This window comes from Struthio camelus, chromosome 28, assembly GCF_040807025.1.
Source record: "Struthio camelus isolate bStrCam1 chromosome 28, bStrCam1.hap1, whole genome shotgun sequence".
Classification (NCBI taxonomy): domain Eukaryota; kingdom Metazoa; phylum Chordata; class Aves; order Struthioniformes; family Struthionidae; genus Struthio; species Struthio camelus.
Genome location: NC_090969.1, coordinates 147,112 through 162,115, shown reverse-complemented (window position 1 = coordinate 162,115; position 15,004 = coordinate 147,112). Strand labels below are relative to the sequence as shown.

General features: G+C 64.4%; 2 protein-coding genes across 21 annotated transcripts in view; both read right to left on the bottom strand.

The window, feature by feature from the left end:
* Positions 1 to 6,173: 6,173 nt before the first annotated feature.
* On the bottom strand, positions 6,174 to 10,219 carry STAC3 (SH3 and cysteine rich domain 3). Its single transcript, XM_068921376.1, has 12 exons — positions 10,140 to 10,219; positions 9,248 to 9,314; positions 8,588 to 8,843; positions 8,365 to 8,462; positions 8,129 to 8,204; positions 7,941 to 8,035; positions 7,791 to 7,857; positions 7,520 to 7,569; positions 7,330 to 7,433; positions 6,809 to 6,860; positions 6,500 to 6,637; positions 6,174 to 6,399 (listed from the first exon to the last, which is right to left on the bottom strand). The coding sequence occupies exons 2-12, from the start codon at positions 9,311 to 9,313 to the stop codon at positions 6,301 to 6,303; spliced, it is 1,101 nt and encodes a 366-aa protein (XP_068777477.1). The 5' UTR covers position 9,314; positions 10,140 to 10,219; the 3' UTR covers positions 6,174 to 6,300.
* Positions 10,220 to 11,301: 1,082 nt separating this feature from the next.
* Positions 11,302 to 15,004, bottom strand: part of R3HDM2 (R3H domain containing 2) — a 67,651-nt gene continuing 63,948 nt past the window's right edge. For all 20 annotated transcript variants that reach the window (XM_068921252.1, XM_068921257.1, XM_068921258.1 and 17 more), the window contains 5 exons: positions 14,774 to 14,943; positions 14,445 to 14,589; positions 14,257 to 14,357; positions 13,647 to 13,731; positions 11,302 to 11,998 (listed from right to left, as the gene is read on the bottom strand). In XM_068921252.1, coding sequence (XP_068777353.1) covers positions 11,655 to 11,998; positions 13,647 to 13,731; positions 14,257 to 14,357; positions 14,445 to 14,589; positions 14,774 to 14,943 — 845 coding nt within the window. In that variant the 3' untranslated portion in view covers positions 11,302 to 11,654. The remainder of the gene's footprint in view (positions 11,999 to 13,646; positions 13,732 to 14,256; positions 14,358 to 14,444; positions 14,590 to 14,773; positions 14,944 to 15,004) is intronic.

The following is a 15,004-nucleotide window of genomic DNA, read 5'->3' as shown; positions in this document are numbered from 1 at the left end:
GCTCTTCCCGCTGTGCCTGCTCCCTGCTGGGCCCACGACGTGCAGAGGAGGGTGCACACATTGGGCAGGGGGCACACATGATGGGACAGGGCTGTGCATGGGGCACACGCGTGGAGACGGGGATGTGCATGGGGCACACATGATGGGACAGGGATGTGCATGGGGCACACACGTTGAGACGGGGATGTGCACAGGGCACACGCGTGGAGACACGCATGGGAACCTGCCCGCCTGGACGCCTGCCGCTCTGACGTGCCCAACTGGAATCGCTAATTCCGATGAACCCAGGCTAGATTAATTTTCATTTCCCCATGCAAATCACTGCTAATTAGGATGGATTTAGTTCACATCGCAGGGGCTGCGGGGACGGGAGCAGTGCAGCCGTCAGTCCCCAGCCAGGCTTTGGGGCGGCTCCTCCTCAGTTAATGATGAGGGAATGATTTTGGGGGGGGCCGGAACCGGGGAGGGGGGCACGGGGCTGGCTGGGCTCAGCACGCGGAGCAAGAGGCAGCACTGGGGTCCCTGGGGCCCCTTTGCCGGGAGCTTTTAAATGCAAATACAAGTCTCGTTTGGCGGCCGGGCATCCCACACCGGGGAGCAGCGCCGAGCAACCCGGTGGTGGGGGGGGCCGGACGCCTGGGCCCAGCTCTGCACAGCCTGGTGCAGCCCCCTCCCCAGACTCGTTCAGATTCTGCCCGTGCCTCCTACCTTGCCAAATATTTAACTAATTAACGCTGCCCGCAGGCTCCTGATTATGCAGCTTGTTGTTGAGCCAGGAAGGACCCCTGGCTGCCTCAGAGCAAACAAGGTGCAAGTGGGACCCGGCCCCCCCATGGGACCCCCCCCCCCAGCGCCATGCACCCCCTGCATCGGAGGGCCTGCTGGGCACCGACCCCCCCCTCCCCCCTGGAGGGACCAGTGCCCCCCTGGGGGCTGCACACCTGCATCTCCTGTTCTCATCCTGCACAATGGTGCAACCCCCCCGCCCCGGGGGGGAGCAATGCAACCCCCCCCGCCCTGGCCCCGCAGTGTCCATGCCCAGGGTGCAGCCCTGCTGGGGCCAGGCTCCGCCCGAGAGGGCTGGGAGCAGGATGGGGGTCCCGGGGCCCGCACCATGGGGAAAGGCACAGAGCAAGGGGGGGCCCCCTGCCCTCTCGGCTGGACTGAGGGGGCAGAAACATGGGGCTGAGCTGGGGGCACCGTGGGCAGAGGGGGAGAGATGGCGGGACACAGAGGGGTTGCACTGTGTCATGGGGCTGAGCTGTGCTGTGGGGCTGAGCTGTGCCGTGGGGCTGTGCCGTGCCATGGGGCTGAGCCGTGGGGCTAAGCTGTGTCATGGGGCTCAGCCGTGGGGCTGCGCTGCACCGTGGGGCTGAGCCGTGGGGCTGAGCCGTGGGGCGGGCTGAGCCGTGGGGCTGAGCTGCACCGTGGGGCTGAGCCGTGGGGCTGAGCTGTGCCGTGGGGCTGCGCCGTGCCATGGGGCTGAGCCGTGGGGCTGAGCTGTGTCATGGGGCTCAGCCGTGGGGCTGCGCTGCACCGTGGGGCTGAGCCGTGGGGCTGAGCCGTGGGGCGGGCTGAGCCGTGGGGCTGTGCTGCACCGTGGGGCTGAGCCGTGGGGCTGAGCTGTGCCGTGGGGCTGGGCTGTGCCATGGGACTGAGCCGTGGGGCTGAGCTGTGTCATGGGGCTCAGCCGTGGGGCTGCGCTGCACCGTGGGGCTGAGCCGTGGGGCTGCGCTGCACCGTGGGGCTGAGCCGTGGGGCTGAGCTGTGCCGTGGGGCTGCGTCATGGGGCTGAGCTGTGCTGTGGGGCTGAGCCATGGGGCTGCACTGTGGCGTGGGGCTGGGCTGTGCCATGGGGCTGAGCCGTGGGGCTGTGCTGTGCCGTGGGGCTGAGCCGTGCCATGGGGCTGAGCCGTGGGGCTGAGCTGTGCCGTGCAGCTGAGCTGTGCAGCTCCAGGTCCAGGCGAGACAGTGGGAGAAACAGCCAGCGGCAGCACCTGCCACCTGCCCTCATTAAATCCCCCCTAACGAGCTCTGCGCAGAGCCCGGGGCTGCTGGGCTCGGAGCCGGTCATTACCGCTGACAAGGACCTGTCAAGGCAGGAGCCACCGCAGCCCCAGCCCCAGCGCCGGGACCCCCACGCCGGGACCCCCGTGCCGAGCTGAGCTGCTCGGCTCCCTGTGCTCGCGTCCCACCCCTTCACCCCGGCCCCGGCTCTGGCTCTGGCTCCCGGCCCCCGGCCCCAGCCCTCTGTGATCTCGCTGCTCCGGGTTCCCCGGCCGGGGAGGACGGGGAGGACGGGGACGCGGGGAGCAGCCGCCCGGAGAGGCTCGGGAAGCAGCGGCAGTCTGGGACCCAACTGCCCTCCGCTCCCCCCGGGCTCCCCACTCCAGCCCCTCTCCCGGGGGGGACGGGGAGACGTGCAGCGGCCGGCACAGCCCCCTGCATGGCTCCAATCCTGGCACAGGGCTGCTTCTCCCCAGGAGCGCCCTGGCACAGATAAGGAGGCCTGGTGATCCCCAGGGCACATTTAATCTGGGACAGGACAGTTATTGGATAAATACCATGAATATGTAAATTGCATTTATGCTGATTTATGGCTGGGGGGGCAGGAGGGGGGGGAGAGAGTTTAGTTTAGTTTAATGCATTTATTTCCCTGCCTCAAGATTGGGAACAGCCTCAGAGCACCGAATCCAGCGAGCTGGAGGAGGTGATGGAGGCAGAGCTGGGCACGGTTCGGGGGCAGCCTGGGGCCAGGCTGGCTGTGACAGGTCTCACCTGCAGGGACAAGTGATGGACAGGCCGTGCTACTCATGCAGGGAGCAGAGCCACCCCCGACACGCTCCCCAGGCTGCACGCATCCCTGGAAGGACCCTCCATCCCTGCCACGCCAGTGCCGCCCCCCCAGGATGATATATGGATCCAGTACACGATCACTGGGATTGCAATTAATTCCCGGGTCCTGCAAAGAATCCTGACCTTTCACGCAATGCACAGAGAAATGGAGGCGATTAATCTGACAGGTCAGGGTGGGCCACGCTGACGTTCCCCACGCGGCGCGCAGAGCCGGGAGCAGCACCCCTTTGCGCAAACCACCTGCAGAGGATTTATCACCGAGACACCCAGCATCCCCGCTAGCAGAGTTACAGCTGTGCTGCTGTGCAGCACTGGGCATGGGGGCAGGCTGCACAGCGAGGGGTGCATCCCCAGCAGGGACCCCGGCTGCATCCCTGGTGGGGACCCCAGCTGCATCCCCGGCCGGGGCAGCCAGAGCCCTGGGAGAGGCTGCCCAGGACCCAGCCAGGATGCTGGTGGCAGAGCAGGGAGGGGGGGAGCAGGGGGGATTCACCACTTAATTTCCTATTAACTGCTGATCAATCCAATTAAACCCCGCCTGCAATGAAGGCCATCTGCTTGGCCGCCAGCAGTCGGGCTGGGCCCCAGCACTCCCCCTGGCCCCAAGCGCACACTGTCCTGCACAGGCCTCCCTAGGGGCCTGCGAGCACTGCGGGGGAAGGGGCTGGGGCTTGGGGGGGGGCTGGTGAAAGGGGGTTTACTCAATTTTCCAGATTACTTTAATTAAGTTGTTCTCTTCATTTGTTAAATTAGCTGGAGCCTTCCCCCCTTCCCTGGCTGGTCCCCCCCACACTTCCCAGCTGCAGCAAATCAGCTTCAATCCCCCCCGCCCACAGGGCCCTGCAAATAAATAAATAGACAGTCCTGGTAAAATTAACCATATGAGAAGCAGCAAATGAGCTGGAAAATTTTAATGGTTCAGCATTTAAAAGCTGCCTGGCAGAGGCAAGGTGGGGACGCAAGTGAGCAGGGAGGAGAGGAGCAGTCGTTCCCCGTGCCAGTGCATGGGGCAGATGCACCCCCCCCCCCCCCCCCCGCTCTGGGCTGCAGCAGTGGGAGTCTCGGTGCCTCTGGCTGCACTTGGGGAGGCTCTTTGGAGACGGGGGCACCAGGAGCAGCGAGTGCCCTCACCCATGGGGTTCTTGCCTCTGCCCAGCCGGGCTGCGTGACGAGGGCCATAAACGTCCCAAAGCGCTTGTGCGGAGCCTGCCCGCGCCCGGACCGAGCGAGGGCTAAGCGCTTCCTTGGTGCTCCATTGCTGGGAGCTGCTCCTGCTGGGCCCCCATGGTTGAAGCCCCCGGGGCCCAGAGCGCCCTGGACCAGTGGAGGCCAGACCCCTCCCCGCGTTCCTGCCGCGCATCGCTCACGCCAAGGCCCGTCCCCACAAGCGGAGCCGCTGCGCGGGGCGCCCCTCAATGCATTTATATCCCCTGATTATTTCCCAGGCGGAGAACAACAAAGGAAGGGGGAGGCAACGCCGCAGCTCAGCCCCATGGCACGAGACTGCAAAAGTGTGTGTGTGTGTGTGGGGGGGAACTGGACCCCCCCCCCGGGCTCCCTAGGCCAACCTGGGCTTTGAGGTCCCCCAGGTGAGGGGGCCCAGGCTGTTCCTCATTTCCACGCTGATCCCGCGGCCTGCAGATAGGGGCAATTACAGATGGCCAAGGGGGCACGGGAGTGCATACCACCTCCCAACAGGATGGGGTGCTGGGGGCAGGGCTGAGCCCCCTCCCAGCACCGCCTGCGCCCTGCTGCTGGGCCCAGTGCTCATGGGAGGTGAGCTTCCCCACGTGCTGCACGCGCATCTTGACGTGCACCGATACACACATGAGTGCACAGCCCCACTGCAGCGTGCATGGACCCACTGCAGCGTGCATAGCCCCACTGCAGGGTGTGCAGCCCCATTGCAGGGTGTACAGCCCCACTGCAGCATGCACGGCCCCACTGCAGGATGTACAGCCCCACTGTCTCGTGCGCAGCCCCACTGCAGGATGTACAGCCCCACTGCAGGGTGCACGGCCCCACGTGCAGGTGCACCGTACCTGGATGTGCACACGCACCCCTCCCACTTGTGCATGACCCCCCCCCGCCCGAAACCAGGGCCGGGGTGCACTAGGAGGGGGCTGCGCGCAGGCTGGGCCCGGGGGGTCTGGCGACAGTGCTCCCCCGGGCAGGCTCTGCTGGGGCTGGATCGGGGCGGGGGCGGCGGGGGGGGCTCAGCTTGCCCTTGAAATCCCTCCCCGCTCCCCCGGCTCCAAAGCAGCTCTCCCCGACTATGAATATTCATGGGGGGGGGGCACAGTGCCGCCTGCCCTGACGGTGATGCGGTGTGACAAGGACAGGCGCCGCGCGCGCCACCTGCATGGCAAGCAGCACCGGCGGGGCCACGCGCAGCTCAGGGGGGCCCCGCCAAGGCCCTGCGGGGGGTCTCTGGGGGGCTGCTGCCGGGGGGGGATTTGGGGATAGGGCAGGCCGGGGGGGGTCTCTTTGGGAGCTGCCCAGGAGTTGCAGGGGGGGTTATTGGGGGGGCTGCCTTGGGGGGGGTGCATGGGAGGGGTTTGGGGAGGCTGCCGGGGGGTTTTGGGGGGGGGGTTATAGGGAGGTGCCCAGGGGATTATTGGGGGAGTGGCCGGGGGCATATGGGGGTGTCCGGGGGTTATGGGGGTGCCCGGGGGCTATTGGGGCTCTGCCTGGGGGGCACGGGGCTGCCCAGGGCGTTATGGGGGGGGTTGCCCGGGGGGGCTGGGGGTTGCCCTGGGGGGGGGCCTGGGGGGTGCCCAGAGGAATATTGGGGGCTCCTGGGGCTCGGCCTCGGGGACGCTGGGGGGGGCTGCCGGGGGGGGGGGCTGCCGGGGGGGGGCTGGGGCTGGCGGTGCCGCGCGAGGCGCCCGCCGCCCGCCAGGTGGCGCCGCCGCCGCCCGCCGCGCCCGGACCGCTGCTCCTTTGCCGCGGGCGCGGCGGCGGGGGCGCGGCCCGGCCCGGCCCGGCCCGCCCGTTTCCATGGCGATCGCGGCCTCGCGCGCGGCCGCCACCGCCCCACTTCCCGGCTGCCCCCGCCGGTCGCTATGGCGACGGGCGGCACGCGCGCCACCCGGGGCCCCCGTCACCGTGGCGACCGCCCCGCCCCGCCCATCGCCGCCAGCCGCTTCCGGCTCCCGGGGGCGCCGTCGCCGTGGTTACCGCGGGGCCGCGCTCCCGCACCGCCGCGCGGCCCCGCTGCCCGCCGGCCCGCAGCAGCCCCCCGGGAGCCCGGCCGCCGCCGCGGGGAGCACACCTGGATTGCTAAAACGCAGCCCGGAGCTGCCCGGATCGAGTCTCGGTGGGCGGGCGCCGGGCGCCAGCACCCCGCGGAGGGACAGGCCCAGCGTGGCCCCTCAGCCCGTGCCGGGGCCCCGTCCCTGCTGGGGATGCTCCAGCGGGCCCGTCCGTCTGCCGCGGCCCCGCTCAGATCTCCTGTAGGAAGTCCGCGGGGAAGAGCCCCACTTTGCGGCCGGTGTAGACCTTCACGTAGCCGTTCACCTCCTCGCCCTTCTGCACCACGATCTGGGGGGAGGCGCGGGCTGAGGCTCGGGGGCCCGCAGGCAGGGGCCCGGCCGGGGGGCTTCCCGGGGGCCCTGCTGTGACCCCCTCGGCCCTGCCTCACCTGATCCTTCTTGAGCGTGATCTGCCCGATCTCCCTGTTGCCCACGAAGGAGCGCGTCACCTTGTGCACCCGCTCGCCGGCCCGCACCCGGATGATGAAGTTTGGGGGGAAGTAGCCAATTTTTTCACCGATCTTGCCCTGCAAGAAGTCAGCTGATGGGTGTCAGTGGGGGAGCAATCTGTGAGACACCCCCCCCCCCGGCTCCCCCCCAAGGACCAGCCCGCAGGAGGGCCGTGGCAGAGCTGGGGGCTGTGCCCTCCCGAGCGCACAGCTTGCGTCCCCAGGTCACCTCTCCCCAGTGTGCCTCACCCGCCACCACTCCTCGTTGGAGTCATCCACCACCGTGATCTTCTCTCCTGGCCTGCAAAGGGAGGGAAGAGCACTCTCAGATGTAGACCCTGTGACTGGCAAGGAAAATTACTCTTCCCACAGCTTCAGCTCTGAGAGCCCTGTGCTGGGGGCGGGGGGGGGTCCCTGGGGGGTGCGCACAGCCCCTGGGCTCATGGGCAGGACGGGTCCCTTGCGTGAGCAGCTTGGCCTCAGCTTGGGGTGCAAGAAATCGGCAGTGCCACGTAAAACAGCAGTAGCCTCGGAAATGCGGTTTGTGCACAAAGGCTGGAAGCTGGGGAGGAAGGTGGCTCGGCCAGAGCCAGGGCTCGTTGTCTCTGCACGGCTAATCGGGGCAGAAAAGCCACAAACCCCAAACCGCAGCCAGCACTGCTGATTTCTGCCCTTGTTCGTTCACAGCACCCTCTGGGCCCGAGGGCCTTGCTGAGGTGAAGACTTACCCCCCTCCCCAGCGCACGCCCCCGTCCTGGCTGGGAACTCACGGGAAATCCAGGTCGTCTTTCTCCAGGGCTTTGAAGCGATAAAGCGCCACGAAGTAGTGAGACTGCAGATAGCCGCTGCGCATCCCCTGCTGTGGCTTCTTGTTCTGGGGGGCAGGAGAGAGGGGCTCAGAGGCTGGGGGGCCGGGGGTAGCCCGGGCACCGTTGGGTACGGGGTGAGGAAGAGGGCTACCTTGTCATCTGCTGTGCTCTTCTCCGCCTTCTTGTCCCCTTCGGAGGTGCCTGAAAACAGGAGAAAAAGGGTCACCTCTCTTGTGCTGCTCTTCCCCACCGCAGCACCAGCCTGCCCTTGGGGACCTCCCGTGCCTGCAGAGAGCCCTGGGGCGAGACCTGGACTTAGGGCCCCTCTTCGGGGTGAAGCCCACCCCAGTGGGCTCCCCGTCCCGCACCCTCGGGGGGAGCACAGCCCTGCAGCCCCAGCCCTGCCTGCTCGCAGCACTCACCGCCCTCGCTTTTGCCCCCAGCTGCCTTCATGGCCTCGGGTTCCTCATCCATCATAGCTGCCAGCGGCTGCAAGGCAGAGAGCAGTCAGGGGCTGAGGGGTGGGCAGGCGCCCAGGCCGGCTCAGAGTAACAGGCCCACCCTGCACTCACGTTTTTCTTGTCGTCTTGCCCTTTCTTGCGCTCTTTGTTGGCCATGATGACGCCCGTCCGGAGGGTCTCAAACACTGGGTCGCTCCTGTTGGCTGCTGCTGGGGCACAGATGGAGTGAGAGGGGCTCAGTGAGGGGGTGTGGGGAGATTCCCCCCACCGCCCGCCCCAGGCATGAAGTCAGTACTTACAGAGCAGCTCCTTGACGCAGGCATACTGCTGGTCGCTATACAGGGGCGAGCTGTATGCTCGGCGAAAGCCTGGTGGCTGCAAGGAGGAGGAGGAGGGGGTCAGAGCACAGCCTGCCACTGGCGAGCTAAGGGGGCAATGGGTGGGCGCGAAGGACCTGGAGGGCAGATGCCCAGCTGGTGGTGCTGCCCCCGGGTCCTTCCCACAGGGCCGGGACCGCACCGGCATGAGCACTCACGATTTTGCCAAAGCAGCGTTGCATCTCCACGTAGGACTGGCAGTGGTGGTGAATATTGGTTTTGCAGTTCTTGCACCTCAGGCCAAATTTGTTGTTGACTGGTGGGTGGAGGGGGGGGAGAGAGATGATGTGACCCCAGGGCTGCAGGCGTGGCAGGGCTGGAGCCCTGGCCCAGCCCTGGCCCCCAGCCTGTGGCCCCAAGCCCAGTGCCCCCGCGACTCACGGACAATCATGCGGGCACAAACGTCACAGAACTTGGGCTTTTTGAAGTAATGATCCTTGAACTTGTGGGGTTTGTCATTGACAAGTTTCTGGGGCTCGGGAGGAGGCTCGGGCTCCTCCTCCTCTTCCTCCTCCTCGTCCTCATAGATGTAGTAGATGGGCCTCCCGGAGGGGCTGACCAGCTCCCCATTCGGCTGTGGCTCCGGTGCCGTCTCCTCCTTGGGCTTTCGCCGGAAAAGTTGCTTCAGCTTCTGCAGCTGCTGGAGCAGGAGAGGCTGCAGGGCGCACTGCAGGCGCAGGGGGCGAGGAAAACAGGAAGGAGCCGGTGCCCAGCTCCCAGCCCCTTTGCTCTGACCTACAACCTCCCTCACCAGGTGGGGGGAGAACCCAGATGTCCTGGGTGCAGTGTGGTGGGCACAGGGACCCTCTCTCTGCCTAGTGGGGTCCCCCCACAAGGGGCAGGTTGCAAGTCCTGGGCACCACATGGATGTAGGCACCTTGGGGCAAAGCTAGGCTGGGCAATGCCCATATAGTGCTCCACTCAAGCAGATACCACCAGGGCACCCCTGGCCCCACAGAGGGTCCTGGGCCTGAGGCAGAGACCATGTGGGGAAGGTGGATTCCCCCTCTCACCCAAGCTGATCTGCAGGCATCCACTTACCCGGCTCTTGGGTTTCCCACCTGAGGCAGATGAAGCTGGTGGCTCTGGCACCTCCTTCTCTGTCATGCTACAAGGGGAAGACAAAGACATCGTCTCGACTGGGGCTGCCCCCACTGCAGAGCCTCAGCCAGGGCAGCAGCGGCCTGTGGCCTCGGCAGCCCCCGGGGATCAGACCTGGCTGGATGGAAAGCAGTTCCCGGGCCAGTGCCTCCCTCTGCCCTACTTGCACCCAGCTCCCTGCTGCCCTGCCCCAGCACCGGCCCAGACCACTGCCGGGGGGCTGCCGGGCTTGGCCCCTCAGGAGGCTGCCCAGCCCTGCTGCAGGGGCTGTGCACGTGGTGGGCTCTGCTCCCGGCCCAGCACCACAGCGCTGCTCCTCACCGTCCCTGCTGCTTCGCGGATGTGGCTGCCAGCAGCCCCTGAGCTACCTGCATGTGCCCGTCTCTGCCCAGACACCTCCGTCTCGAGATTAAACGGCAAATGGTGCCACACTTGGCTGGCCAGAACAAGAGTACCCATGGCGCTGTCTGGCACCAGGGCACAGCCCTGCCTTTTCTTCCATGGAAACCCAGTGCTACCAAGGGAGCAGATCTGCTCCTGCACCCCCAAAACCCACCTGACGCCACCTTTGTCTGTCGACCATCCTCAGAGCCCTTCCACCCAGGCGTCACTATTTTTGGTGCTACCGTTAACACAAGACCCCCGTCCTCCCTGGAAAGCGACAGGACAAGCATGCAGGAGACAGCGGGGGGGGGGGGCTGGGGACTCCTGGGGCCACAGGCTCGGCAGGGAGGTCTGGGGGGTCCGGGGTCCAGCAGTGGCGCAGGGGCCCAGCAGGGTCAGTGGCTGCTGGGTAAGGGGAGCCACACGCGGAGCCGCGCTTTGCACTTACACCACGTTCAGAGCTTGCGTCCCGTGATGAAACACCGCGCAAAGCTGGTGGCGGGCTTGCTGCCGGGGGGCTGGCGCCGAGGCCCCTTGGGCCACAGAGCCCCCAGCCCCAGGGCCGGGTGTGCAGGGAGGGGGCAGCTGCCCAGCGCTGCGGAGCACCCGAGTGACAGGCCAGAGGGGAACCGACAGCTGAGCGCTGGCGGAGGCTGACACCGAGAAATTGGAGCCCGTGCGCGAGCCGGGAGGGGAGCGGGGTGGAGAGGAGCTGCTGGCTATTTGCGTTAGTGGGTTGCTGGGCGTCACAGCGACCCTCCCACCCCTGGCATGGGGCAGCAGCAGCGCGGGGGCATGCTGAGCGCTCCAGCCTTGCTGTCCTGTTTGCCCTCGCATTGGAGGCCACTGCAGGCGGGAAGGAAGAGGTGCCGCCAAGGGTCCCGCGCTCAACGCTCACCAGCTCAACGCTCACCGCTGCCCCACAGGAAGCAGCCACTGAGGAGCGAGCTGGGGACCCGACCCCTACTGTGCTGCCCCGCAGCAGGGGCTGGATCCCAGGAGCTGGGTGGGCCCCCAGTGCCAGAGCCCCTGGAGCTATGTCCCTGCCTGGCTGTGGGTGGCAGAGGGGCAGGGTTTGCACCAAGGCCCCCCACACCCTCCAAGCAGCTCTTACCTCTCCCCCTGCACCCATGCTCCAAGGTTGGCTCTGGACACCGCAGGAAGCTCCAAGGGCTGCCGCATGCAACGCCATGGCGAGGCTGGTGCCAGCCCAACTCCTGTACCCCTGCGGTAGGAGGACACCTAGCAGCTCAAGGGCAGCTCCCCTTCACCCAGGAGAAATGTGTTCACCCTGGCAGGGAACGTAGCTGGGGGCATACCCTCCTTGCCATCGCAGGCAGCCCGGGGCCGGCAGCTGGGAAGAAGAGGCTATGAACATCTGAAGGGTGACCAGCCCCAGCTCAAAATGCTCCGTGCTCCTCTCCCAGCCTCCGCAGAGCAACGAGGACGCACCCTCTGCGTATGCTGGGGTGGAGCAGGCCCCGTGCCGGGACGCACTCCTGTGTATGCCCTGACTGCCATCTCACCCTGAGGAAGGGGACAGGACAGGCCCTGCTGCCAGCCTGCACCGAGCGCTGGCGCCAGCAGAGAACGGGAAAGCAGCATTAAAGTGACGGACAAGTTTTCTTTTTATATTTAAAAACACCCCCCCCTCAAATAAAACAAAAACAAAAAAAAAACCCCAAATAATAATCAGATTAAATAAAATGTGCAGTGAACATACCAATCAACACCTGTATGTGCGGTTCAACACAGTGCTTAACAAAACAATATACACAGGGTAGGGTGGGCGGGCATGGGCATCACTCCAAAAATTAAAAAAAAAAATCAATTTCTTGTCTCTTAATTATGTCCATATAAATATATCCAGGAAGGAGGGTGAGAGGAAGGGAGGGCAGAAAGGAAGAGAGAAGGCAGAGGGAAGCGCCCGCAGTCCAGTGTGCTCTGTGCCCATACATGAGCCCTACTGCGAGCTGGCACGCTCCAGCACCCGCAAGTCGTAGTTCTTTTTGGCCACACGCAGCTTGAAGCGGCTGAGGGAGTTGTTGAGGCGGAGGGAGGCGTTCTGGGCGGCCAGCGGGCTGGGGAACACGGCCACAATGGTGTATAAGGCAGCAAGGTCAGTGTGCCTGCCGTTCTCTGGAGTCCCGTTGTTGTCCCCACCGCCCCCATCTCCACGCCGCCCCTGAGTCTCTTTGAGCCACTGGATTTTGGCACCAGCCATGGCGAGCTGGGTAAAGAGCTTGTCAGCCTCTGTCCGCGTGATGCCCTCGGGCAGGTCCGTCACCTCCAGCACTCGGCCAAGAACTGCAGTGGAAAGATAGCATGTGTTGGCCACAGGACCTCGGGTGGTGACAGCATGGTGGGAGCTGATGTCCGGTTTCCTCACCAGCTCTGGGATGGGAGCAGTCATCTCTACTTGGCCCATGAAAGCAGAGCTTTGCTAAGCTGGTCCCACATCAGGGATATTTCTTCTAATTAGTCACTTCTTCCCCTTCAAACTGCCCCCATCTTCCTGGTCCCTACAGTGCCTGTCCCAATCATTTCTGATACTCCCACCCTGGTCCCCATGTGCCCCGCTTCAAGAGGAGACAGATATTTTCTGTTTGCCCAAGGCTCTAGCAGCACCAAGCCCTCCTTGATCCCTTTGATTGGGCTTGGCTTTCCAGTTAGGGCTTTCCCGGGTGCTCTCTCCTGCTTTCTTATCCTAATCCTGGGTACCAGGAGGGGACCTAACCCAGCACTGCTGCCCTCTGCCCCCAGGCAGGCTACCCCAGGGATGGCAGTTGCACGCTGAATGTGACCTTTCCCTGTGTGCTTTGTCACGAGGAGGATCCCTTCCTGCGCCCAGGCCAGTGTCACGTCAACCTCTGTGCCTCTGCTCTGTGGTACCCAAACACCCCTGCTGCCTCCTGGCTCCAGCTCTTTGGGGCTTCACTCCAGCTTTGGGGCTTAGCAGAGGCCTGGCTAAACGGATTCTTTGCTAATATTAACACGGCATGTAACAAACATGCCAGCTGCTTCCCTGTGGCAGGGAGGGGGCCAGCTCGCCGGGAAGCAACTCTTAAAGGGCCCCCTGCAAACAGCTGCCGTTGGTGGTGGTGACACAGAGGTGACATGGGAGACAACAACTCTGAAGCCTCCAGAGAGCCAAGGAAGACTGTCTCTCTTCCAGCCTGTCGGGCTCATGCCCAATTAGCGGGTCCTGCATTTGCTGCGGGGAATAGCCAGTCCTGTGCCTCTCCTCCCCTCCCTGACACGAGCAAGAGGAGACTCCTGCCCTGAGGAGAGGAACAGGGGGAGTCCTTCCTCCTTGGAGAGAAACAATCCACTGGGGATTTCAGCCCGGCAGCTGCCCATGGAAGATCCCAAAGCCCCACAAATATGGGGACTGTGCAACACCTACCCCCACTGGGAAACTGAGGCATGAAAGAGAAGGGTCACTTAGGAAGTCAACGGTAGGAATAAGATCTCATGGGCCTGGACAGTCGCTTTCTGCTGACAACTAGGAAAAGCTGCCAGGAGTTCTGCCTGCCAGCCCCACCTGCTCCACACCCTGCCAGACTTCAGGCCTCACAGAGGTAGGAATAGGGCCCAGGTGTCCTGGTGCTCATCACTGACTCCCCAGAAATATCTCCCCACTCTTCCTCAAAAGCTTTGGTCAGTGCAGGCAGCATCTAACCGGGTTCCTCAGCTGCCCTCCCACGGGGTACAGCTCACCAGGACTGGCTCTGCGCCCACCCCCCCAGCCAGGCCTTGCATGGGCTCCGGGGGTATTTCGGGGGAGCGGGGCAGAGGGCAGGAACGGTCCTCCACAACCACCCCCAGCAATGGATCCTGGGGGATGTCAGTGTGAGCAGAGAGGGGACCGGAGTCTCTGCCAGTGCCAGCTGCACCTGTGCAGCAGGGACTTGGCGGAGGGCAATGGGGGAGCTGCTGGAGGAGGATCACTTGCCTACATCACTTGTCCCAAGATCAGTGGATGCCGACTTGAGGGCTTGTCTCTTGCCCCGATTTCCATGTTTCATTCCAGTCTGTCCCTTAAAGAGTAAAAATGGTAACATGTCACCTGAGGGGACACTGTGGCGTCACAGTGCCGACAGAGCATCCTGGGAGGGGCAGACAAGACCAAACATGATGAGGCCACAGCTGTGAAGGGGAATGGAGACATTGGATGATCCTTGCACTCCCGGCACTTTTGGGATGATGCCATGGTGGCTTGGGGAGGTTGGATGAGACCAGGGCACAGGCATGGTTCCAGGACACTCAAAGGACCTGGGGCTGACATCGCTCCTGGGCAAAGCTGGGAGCAGGGTGAAATTTCAGCACAGTGTCAGGCTCCAGGGAAAACTGTTTATGATGGCAGCCCTGCTGTATGGCTGGTAACAGCATGGGGCAGGCAACCTGCTACCCAATCCAGGGGCACCCGAGCGCAAGGTGGGATGTCAGGCTCACTTCTGAACTACCCTGCTCAGCCCTGGGCTCTGCCCAGAGAGGGGTGCTCTGGGGGTCTTGGTCTGCTCCCAGGACAGGAAGAGAGGGGTGGGGGTCTGGCCCAACCTTACCTGGTGTGCACTGTAGTTAGGCTGGTTGTGGAGCAGGGGCGGGGGACAGATAGACAGATTATATTGCAGCGGCTGGCCCAGCAACGAGTAGCGCCCATCACCTGCAAAATAGAAGCAAACATTTGTAGGGGGCTAAGGGAGCCACAGGAAAGACCCAGCCCTGTGCTGTTCCCACGCCTTCCCCTTACCTTGTGCCGGGCCCATGGGCCGGGGGAACTGTGTGAGGACCGGGAGGGGGCTCAGCCCTGTGCAGACACTGTTGAGGCTGGTGACAGGAGACGGCGTCGGGGATTGGGTGGGGGACGTGATGGGGCTGTTCAACTGGGCGCTGGCCTGGGGGAGGGAGAGGGTTAGACACCCCCAGTGCTTGTTACCGGCCCCATGCCTGTCTCACCACCATGGGTTGAGCCCACCCCCTTCTCCCAGCCCATCCAGACAGTGTGGATGCGGGGGACCTCTTTCTCCCACCAGGCTGCTCCTAAAAGATGAGCTGCCTTCTTCCCAGTCCTCTCAATACCTGAGCACTGGTGTCTGGGTTGTACAGGTCTCCTGGCTTCTGCCCCCGCTGGTCCAGGCTGTAGTACTTACAGTGGCTCCACTGCACCACGGGGGGGTTCTGGGGGGGCTGGGGGCCATTGGGTACATTCAGCTGCATCACAACCACACCAGGGCCTGATGGAGACACCCCTGGGGGGAGAGAACAGCAACAGTAATGCCCAGGCTCTGTGTACTACTGCTGCTGCTTGCT

Excerpts from the sequence above, each read along its gene's own strand:
- STAC3 (XM_068921376.1), bottom strand. The coding sequence starts at position 9,313 with ATGACAGAGAAGGAGGTGCCAGAGCCACCAGCTTCATCTGCCTCAGGT. Across the intron at positions 7,570-7,790 it reads TGGGGGCAAAAGCGAGGGCG|GCACCTCCGAAGGGGACAAG; the intron begins GTGAGTGCTGCG and ends TCCTGTTTTCAG. Across the intron at positions 6,638-6,808 it reads CCAACGAGGAGTGGTGGCGG|GGCAAGATCGGTGAAAAAAT; the intron begins GTGAGGCACACT and ends GACTTCTTGCAG.